Here is a 10,001-nt window from a genome sequence, read left to right on the forward strand (position 1 = left end):
GTTGCAATACAGTAAAGATTCTCCATGCACTGCACTTCATGGCTGGCATCAACATCAACTTACCTTTCGATCTGGCCAATTGTATTTTGCGAAGATTGTATCATAGGTGTCCACCGCCCCGTCGGTGATAAGCATGATGGCCTGACTGCAGATGCTTCCTTGTCCTGTGTGATTGAACTGTCGAAAGAAATAAGTTCAAAATTAAAGCACATCAGAGAACTTTGTAAATCCGTGAGACTTCAGAAGCACAAGGTCTTGGGCTTAGGAAGCCTCTCAAAAGGAGAGGTCATCTGCATCACCAAAACAGAACTGGCACAATGAGTCTTTCCCCACGCATGGATCACCAAATTTACTATCACAACTTGGAATGAAATATACACCAGAGAAAGGATTTCTGAAACACGCACACACACAGGGTGAAAAGTGAGATTCTAAGACACATAATCTCTTTTGCCCTCAAGTGTGTACAGCGCGTCAGAATACAAGCCCAAAGGAGTTGGCACAAAGACCTTTTAGGAATATGCTATATGGGCAGCAGAATATGTACCAGGACACATCTCTTTCAAAATCTAAATGAGTCTAGTTTGAATGGGTCTAATGGGTACAACTTGTATATAAAAAAATCAAGGAGGTTTTAGTCATGTAGAGCATAAAGTCAGGAACGAGACAATTTAGAACAGAAGCTTAAGCACCCTTTTTTTAAGGTTTGTTTTAACTATGTATTTCTTAGCATATAACATTTTGTATCAGTTTATGTATGCTGAAATTTCAAGATTGAGTCCATTAGTGTGCAAAACCCTAAATTTTTTCAACTTTCAGTTTTACATAACATTTTTAAAAATCTCAGCCCGTATGAATGGTAGCTAGGGTGACCAGATTGCAGTTGCCAGAGCTTCACGTGCTTCCCTTGAATCAGGGTGAAGAATTCTCTAATGAATATTATTAATGCTGTAATTCAAAGCAACATCATGTCCTCTCAAAACCCTACAATTACATAACAATGCCAAGGCATGGGAAACATGCAAAAAGTCTTTAACCTTCAAAAGTGAAACACCCTCCATTAAAATCCATGAAGCTTATTCATTTATTCTAAAATTATTTACTAAGTGACCACATAGTGCTGGCAATGTAACATACAAAAAAATCCCTTCCATTATGCAGTTCATACTATATTTGGGGATACATATAAACCAAAATAAATAAGTAAGTTACATTGTATGTTTGATAATGGTGATGCTAAGAGGGACAAAAGCAGAGGAAAGGAATAGGAAATGGGGAGGGAGCCACTTTGGAAAAAATAGTCAGTGAAGACCTCACTGAAAAGGTGACATTTGAGTAATATCTGAAGGAGGTGAATATCTAGGGGAAAGGCATTCTCGAGAGGGCAAACAAAACAGTACATGCTGGGCACTGAGTAAGAGCATGCCCAGCATGACCGTGAAACTGGGGAAGGATGGAGGCTGAGTTTGGATTTGTTGTTGCCTCCTAGTGAACCAGAGAGATGATAAAACATTCAAGTTGAAGTTTAATGTCAGTCTGTGAGCACTTAGAATTCATATGTGGAGTTTGAAATTGCCATAACTTGAGAGAATACTATAATTAACTGGATGGATGGATGGATGGATGGATGGATGGATGGATGGATGCATGCATGCATGGATGAATGGAATGAATGAATTGCATTGTGGCCATATTGGGACAGAGCAAAGCCAATTCAAAAGATGCATGGGTTACCATGGTATAGTAGAAGGCACTCAATCCCATACAGCACAACAAACTGTGTGCTAGAGGTAAGTTCTCTTTCAGAGTGTCTTTTTCTTCATGTATAAGATAGGAATATCATATTTTCATGGTTGCTACAACATAGGTTAAATGTTCATGATATACTAGGCTACAAATATCAACTTAATCTTTACTAGCCTCTAAAGCAGATACTATCATATCTTCATTTTACAGGTAGGAACACTGAGGCACAGGGAGATTAGCTAATTTTCCCAAGGTCACACAGTTACTATCCGTCATAGCTGGAATTTGAACCAGGACATCCAACTCCAGAATCTACTCCCAGATTCAGCATATTCTACAGCCTCCCAACAATGAGAGGAAGGTCCTTGAGTAGATAGTGATACATGGTAGTGCTCCACAAATGTTCATTTACTTCTCCTTCCTTTTCCTCTCCAATCTTTCCAGGGTTCGAGGGTCTCTTGACAGTCACCAGGGCCATCACCCTGAGAATAAGTGAGTGCTTCTTAAATTTTGATCCCTAGGCACTGGCCTCCCTGGCCTGGCTCTGGCAGCTACTCTTACAACTCAGACTGGACAGAGATCCTTGAATTAATGAGCAGAAATGGTTCATAACACAAATTAGTAGGTAGAAATACTTGAGAACTAAAGCCATTATACCACAAAGCTTTGTACATAACTACTATTCTACTGTCTTTATTGACATAACTTACTGTTACAGAAAACTCTTGCTGAGGAAGATAAAAATTACAAATAACTTTATTGCTTATTCCAGGAACTTCCCGAGAGACCCATCAACTCAAAAGAAAGCATCAAAGGACAATTCATACCCTAAGACTCTTTGAACTCTGACCTTAAAATCTTCCCCTTGCTGCATACACCAATCCTGCACTATAATATTAGGATTCTTACCTGGTGTTAACCAAGCCTCTTCCCTCTCCTCCACCCTGAAAGACCTAACTGCAACCAGAATTCATGGTTACAATAAATGACTCTGTCCTCGCCACACTGAGATGCTCCTAAGATTCTATTGTCATAGTGCATTTTCTTCCTTACTGCTGTTAAAGAAGAAAAAACAGCCTTGCAGCTTTGTCTCATCAACAGGTTGTTCTGAAGATGTTTGTGGGAGCCTGCATTCAACACAGCCTTCGAGTTACTGAATAAACCCAGCAGCAGGCCTCTAAATAAAGGTTTTCTATACTTCAGGTCACGGAGGCTGCACAAGGAGAAAAAATCAGGGCATCTTGGGGATGTTGTTCATGCAACTCATTTGAAAACATCCTAGAAAAACTCTCCCAAACAAAAGGCAAGGAAGAGGAGTAAATGACAATATCTGAATAATGCAGACTACAAGAAGGAGCTGCCCAGAGCTGTTTATTTAAAAACATCACTTTCCTTTCTGGCTGGGTCCTTGGTATTCTCTGCAGCAATCTGCAGTTGGAGAATTTTGCAGAATGCAATTAAATTCAAATGCTTTGATGAGTAATATCTCTTCATATTTATCTAGAACTTTTTTTATTGAATAGCAAGAGTGATGAAAGTGTTTTCCATAATAATAACAATGATAAGGGCCTGATGATGAACTACAATTAGCTCAGTGATTCATCAGTTAGCAGTGAACATTTCAATGCATCCTGACATTTAAAGCATTTGGTTGTGATTAACAGTCTTTGAAATGTCACCGAATTTTATTTAATTGGCTAAGAAAAATTTTTAAAAGGTAATCACTGCAAAGATCATATTCATTGCCAAAAAAGATAATTGCAGTTGTCACATGACAAGGTAGATGCTAACTACTGTAGCAAACTGGCTCTGTGTTCTTACAGAATCTAATGAATGCACCAGAGATCAATAGCCAGAAGGGCCTTAGAAGTTGATTTGAATGTTCCTTTCAAAGCTGTTTGTACAATAACTGCAAGCCTTTAAGTCATCCGAGCAAATACTGAAACTGAAATGCAGGTAATTGCAAAACAGAACCAACTTCATTTAGTTATAGTAACCTCTGAAAAAGTCTAAGCTCCAGCTACAATCACAATTTCAAGTGTGTGTGTGTGTGTGTGTGTGAGAGAGAGAGAGAGAGAGAGAGTGAGAGAGAGTAAGAGAGTAAGAGAGTAAGAGAGTAAGAGAGAGAGAGAGAGTAAGAGAGAGAGAGAGAGAGAGAGAGAGAGAGAGAGAATATGTGTATTTCTGTGTTTTAAAAGATTATTTTTTACAAAGGTAGGTTTAATACAGAGTAAGAGAATTCTATCACTTAATGGTCATATTGGTGAAGTGGAAAATAGCTAATGCCTCATTTTCATGGGAGATTAAACATCTCTGTGTCTTTTCAAAGTGTTTGGCTATTTAAAAGCCCAATGGCAAGAGATAGAATAGAAATGTTTCTCTCTATGGGATAAACGCACAAAAAAAAATTTGGTGCCAAGTGTTAACCAATCTCAAGCAGGGACACTTTGTAACATTTTTTGTTCCTTCTGTTTCTTGCATTCCAGAATTTACATTGGGCCCATTACATTTTCTGATTGGCCAGGCTCCAGAGGGTTTTTACAGGAGAAGGCGGAGCAGGCAAGTATATGCCAGGTCTCCCTGATTCAAAACTACTTCTCTCATCAGGATTCAAGGGAAAAAAATCCACCATATATTGGTGATTTTTCTGGATCTTAGGAGTGTTGGGAGTATAATCTACCCTCTTAGAGTATACAGAGATACTATGCCTGAAGGGATGCTCATTGAGCTGTGACTTTTACAAGATTCTAATCCTGAGGTTATGAAATGATATAAAGAGTTCCCGGGTCAATAAGTTTGAGTACTGGCATAAACACACTTGCAAAGGGTTGTTTACTGCAGGACTTCTAATCCTTTAATATGCATTGTGCATCTCCCCACCTTGACCACAGTGCCTGCATGCGAGCATCTTCGCAATCCAGCATTCAACTGGGCATGGAAAGGGAAACACTGTGGTTTAGGCGTATCTGAGAACAACTGGTAAGTAGAAGGGATGAGAAGAGAAATGGTACAGAGCAAGGAAAAGAAGAGAGGGGAAGATGCAGGACAGCAGATATTTCTGAGGACTTGGGCAGGGAGCAGGATAAAAATATCAAGAGTAGAAGTTGCTTCTAGAAACCACAGGCAGCCTAGCAAGTCGTGAAGCTGCCTAGTTTCTTCCTGGTCACGCAGATGGCACTTCCCATCCAACTCAGCACTGCTGAGAGAGGGGATAGACACTGCTTCACCCTGCTGAATTCTCAACCCCCGTCTACCAGGACAGGCTTCATGAGTGTGATGTACAGAGCTATTCGGGGCCTCACAGTTGATTTAACGCTATCAGCACTCCCTTAAATTCTCAGTAACTTTCAAACAAAGGGGCCTGCATTTTCATTTTGCGCTGGGCATCATAAATTACATGCCCAGTTCTGGGTCTATTCCTATCCCTATTTTATGGAAGAGAAAAATATAGGTGACATTGAGTATAGTTTTTTCAAGGCCACAGACAGAATCAAACTTCTTGGAACAGCCTGCCTGACTCCAGAGGCCACAAACTTAACAACATAACAAGCATCTTCTAACTCTCATTCCTTCCTCATCTGTGCCAAGGAGGGGAAAAACAAATTCACTGCGGGCAGATTTGCAAACAAGGGACTCTCCAACTCAAGAGTAGCCACTCCCTGCTCTAGTCACTGTAGGCTTTTGAGATAAAAAGAGAGCTAATTTTTCCAGTTGTGACAAGTTCTTTCAGTATCAATCCCTAGAAAGAGCCTGCTAAGACGCAGAGCTTAGTGTCTCCGAGCCCTGAGAACAGGTACCTATCCAGGGTTCAAATCAAAATTTAAAGGTGTAGCTTGGCCCTTTGCTTTGGATAGCTATGCTTATAAATTATTAAGAAGGTGTTAACAGAAATGTTAATTATCTGTAGCCGACAGCCCGTTGGAGTGAGGTGAGAGGGGATGACCTCAGGTTTATACTGAGGGAAGTGCTGTGGCACCTTTCCCCCTTATTTTTCTCTCCTTTGCAGTCATAACATTGGCTCAAGGCTAAGACCCAAATGGCCTTTGGGTACCAGTAGATGTTATTGGTAACGAGTCTAAAATCAGTCTACCCTTGGCTTGCGAGGCCAGTGTTGCTGAATAGGAACAACTCAAGTTGTTCCTATTCTGACCACTACATATGACCCATGCAATGTCGAGTGAATGCTCCCCTGTACACTGACGAGAGGTGGCCCCACAGTGCAGCCTGGGGACTCTGTGCAGTGAGGCTTCAGAACTTCGAACTGGTCTCCCGGCTCCTGCGATACCTCAATGCAGTGGTTGCTCCATTTCATGTCTGTTTGCTCTCAGCTTTACCCCATGCTTCATTCCTGCAAACCACATTTCCCAGGCTCCCCAATAGTTCCGACAGGGTTCATCTGAAGGAGATTACCGGAGGACACAAGGGAGAAGCCAAGGTATTTCTAAGCAATTGGTCCTTTTCTCTATATTTTAGGTGCATGGGCATTTTCTAGCCATGGCTGCTTCTCCTCCATGGTGCTAGCTTCCACAGTACAGGCCCTTCTCTACGTGATCCCAGCTCTTGCTGGGCAGCCTCCTCCACGGTCCTCTTCCCATCTGGGTGGCCACAGCGAAAAGGCTCTACTAGAGTCCCCCTTCCTGTTGTACCCCTGCCCTAGAGAGGAGCTGCCTCCTGTTGGCACTAATCTATAGATTGTTTCATTCCCTGTTTGGTTTCTCAGCTTTTTCATCCTCTGTGCAACCAATTCCCTGAATCAAACTCCTACTGTTTGAAATACCTAGAATGGTTTCTATTTTTCTGATTTTTAACATATTAACTGCAGGCCCAAGCTACCTTTACAACTTCATGGCCTTCCTGTTATTGTCCCTGTCCTCCTACAGTTGCTTCTAAATGTAGCGTCCAGCCAAACATTACTATGACCCAACACGGATCATGTCACTCTCTACTCAGACTCCAATGACTTTCCATCTCACTCAGAGTGAGAGTGAAAGTCCCCTCTGACATCTACATGGCTCCGCATGATCTGGCTCCTGCTCCCTCCGTGATATCATTCCCTAGTACTCTCTCTCTCTCCTCCACTTTGCTCTTGTCACACTGGTCTCCTTGCTGTGTTGTAACTATGCCAAACATCCCTGCCTCAGGGCCTTTGCATTTGCAGTTCCTCTTGCTGGAAGCTTCTTCCTCAGGATACCCACATGGCTGCTCTCTCACTTCCTTCAGGTCTCTACTCCAACATCACCTCATCAGAGAGATTTTCCTGGCCTCACTGTATAAAAGCAGCAATTCCTTATCATGCTGAAACAATGGCACTATTGTTCTCCATAGAACTACTCACTTCATCTGTCTCTTCTCACCAGAAGTGGAGTCAGAAAACTTCTATAAAAGGCCACATAGTAAATATTTTAGTTTTATAGGCCATGTGGTCTTTATTGCAACTAAGCAACTCTGCCAATGTAGTAGAAAAGAAGCCACAGACAATACATAATCAGGTGGGCATGGCTGCATTCCAATAAAACATTTGCAAAAACAGGATGCAGGCTAGATTTGGCTCATGGGCCATAATTTGCTCACCTTTGCACTGGAACATAAGGTCCATTAAGGCAAAGACTTTGCCTATTCTGTTCCCAGTGTCTGACATTAAAAATTACACACTATATACTAACTAAGTAAATGATACAGAATTTGCATTGATAAAGGTAGTCATTATTTTTTCTACTACCCTCCCAGAGCACAATGAACACCAAAGTCACATGCTGTTCTAGCTTAACACAATTGGATTCAAGGGAATCACCAGCCCAGGACTCCATAAGGTATTTCACGGGACGTGAACATGTGCTACTCAAAAAATACATTCTTTGTTGAAAGTATGAGGAACAGAAAATTAAGTAGAATTCTTTCCTGTAGTACTTATTGTCACTTTAATATGCTACTGGGTATTGCGAATCTCCAAGGGGCTGAAAGAGAGGGCAAGATAGTCATAGCACTCCCTAAGCATACCACACAGAGAAGGCCGTGTCCCTCGGAACATCAACACATTATGATTTGGTTCTATTTTAGGAAGATCTATGAAAACATCGAGAATTTCTCACGTGAAAAGAAATCTGCATTAGAAGGTGTCCAAGTGTTGAGACAGTGATGGCCCCAGAGTGCAGGAGCATGATTGGCAAGTCCCCGATTAGACCATACCACCAACCTTGCCCAGCACGGGGGCTGTTTTGGCCTCACTGGCTGGACCTGGTTCCTTAGATTTTGCAAACTGCCAGCCTAACCCTGCCATCGTTTGCCTGTGAATAATGCTCAGTGACAGCCAGGGCTAACAATAACACTGGTCCACAACTAAAAAAAAAAAAAAAAAAAATCCTATCTAATCTATTCTGCTGGACACAAGAAAGGCAAATCAGAGGAGCTTACATCGCTGAGAATGTTGAAAGCCTCATTCAGAGCTATATCCAGCATTCCGATTCCTTTGGCAAAGAGTTTGTCCAGATGCTCCCTGAAGTGCTGAAACAACAAAGCAGAAAATCCATTAGCATCCGTCCTGTTATGTGAAATGCCAACCTTGAATGAACAAGCGTATGCTGAGGCAAGACCAATGAATCTCAGACCTAAATGGTCATCATTTGTCTTTTTTTCCCCTTTGAAATTTAAAAGACTTATTAGTCAATATAAAATTTACCTTCCACATGTATTTTTTTGCTTTGTTAGATTTTAGGGGGAAAAATTTTATTGAATTCTGGTGACAATCACTGTCTAAAATTACTATTTTTCTCTCCAGTTTCATCTCCCATGACTTTTTCCTCTTCTACCAACTATTTTTCCATTTCTCATCACTCTTGGGACTCCATGCTCCCCTCCACTAGGACCCCACTCCCAACCGATTCCCTGGCTCCCCTGCCAGGTTCTCTCCCACTTACTTTTAGGACTCAGTTTGAACATCATCCCCTTTCTGTCTGAGACGCCTTCCAGACCACCTGCTTCCGAGACTGGCTTAGAATGCTTCCTTGGGACCCTGTGATACACTCATGCTCAGATCCACTTTGCACTTAGCACTCCAGGTATTTAACTGCCTGATTAGATTCTGTCCTCACTCGAGACTGTGACATTTCTAAGACAGGCTATTTCTGGTTGCCTACTCCATCTCTGTCTTCCATGACTACCACATATCTGGTATACAGAAGGTTCTTAGTATCCATCTACAAAGAGCAAGAATAAAGACTTGATCATAACATGAGAATTGTGATTATGGCTAGAGAGACACAGGCTAGAAATCAGAAGAACTTCAGGGTATGAGAAAAATGGGAATGAGACTCTTCGAAAGCGGCCCCAAGACCCTTCTGACTATGTTGGTTCTGTAGAAGCCCAGTGTCAGCTGGAGAGTAAAGCGACAAAAGGAGGTAACTATGGAACCCTTCCCATGTCTGCTCCCAACAAAGGGGCAAGAGCAGGTCCAGGTGCATGTACAGGGATAGTTAAATATGTGCGATGTTCACTGACCCAAAGCCCATGTCCACAGTGACACAGCTGCCTGGCATTATTTTCTAACTGACCTATTCCAAAACCATTTCTTTTCTATTGAAATGAATTATTCTCTTCCCAAAGGCATGCTTGTCTGTTGGGGAAAGTGGCAAGAAGAATTACCGAGAGGAAGAGGAACAGGAAGGGTGAGCTCATGGAAAATGTTTGCTGGCCTAGGAGTAGCTTTCTGTCTCTTATTATGACCTGGAACCCAACAATGCCCCAAGCATGCCATCAGCATTTAGATGGTGACACCTGCTCATTATGCATTTGCCATAAGACCCTGAAACTGATTACAGTATCAGAACAGATCATAGAGACCAATCATAGGACATGGCTGATGGTTCTAAGATGCTTTTCTGCCTGGGTCCCCTCAAGAAGCAACAGGGGCCACTGGTCCTGGGGGGTGGGCTGCAGGCTTGCTGACACACTGGACTGGAGTTTGGGTGGGCTCCTCACGGTGATTCAGCTTTAATGACACTCAGGCCTAACATGAATCAGGCTGGCTTTGAAGTTGATCATTCACTTTGGGGATATTCACATAGCCCACAAGACCTTTCCCTGGCCCAACCCTTCCTCACAGCAAGCATACCCTCATGCTCACCAGAGCAGCCCAGGTTTTCAAAGCCTGCTCTACTTTAGGTTGTTAACAAATATGAGGCAAGAAAATCCTCACAACAACCCTGTGAGGGTCCATCATCCCACTTTCAAATGAGAAGACTGAGGCTCAGCACTGTGCC

The 10,001-nt window shown here is 42.2% G+C and overlaps 1 protein-coding gene across 1 annotated transcript in view; it reads right to left on the reverse strand.

Annotated features, from left to right (window-relative positions):
• The window catches only part of LOC105304362 (voltage-dependent calcium channel subunit alpha-2/delta-3-like), a 676,581-nt gene that overhangs the window by 213,487 nt on the left and 453,093 nt on the right, over positions 1-10,001 (reverse strand). Inside the window, exon 11 of the mRNA XM_023522298.1 lies at positions 64-177. Coding sequence (XP_023378066.1) covers positions 64-177 — 114 coding nt within the window. The remainder of the gene's footprint in view (positions 1-63; positions 178-10,001) is intronic.

The sequence above is a fragment of the Pteropus vampyrus genome, unplaced genomic scaffold, assembly GCF_000151845.1.
Source record: "Pteropus vampyrus isolate Shadow unplaced genomic scaffold, Pvam_2.0 Scaffold337, whole genome shotgun sequence".
NCBI lineage: Eukaryota > Metazoa > Chordata > Mammalia > Chiroptera > Pteropodidae > Pteropus > Pteropus vampyrus.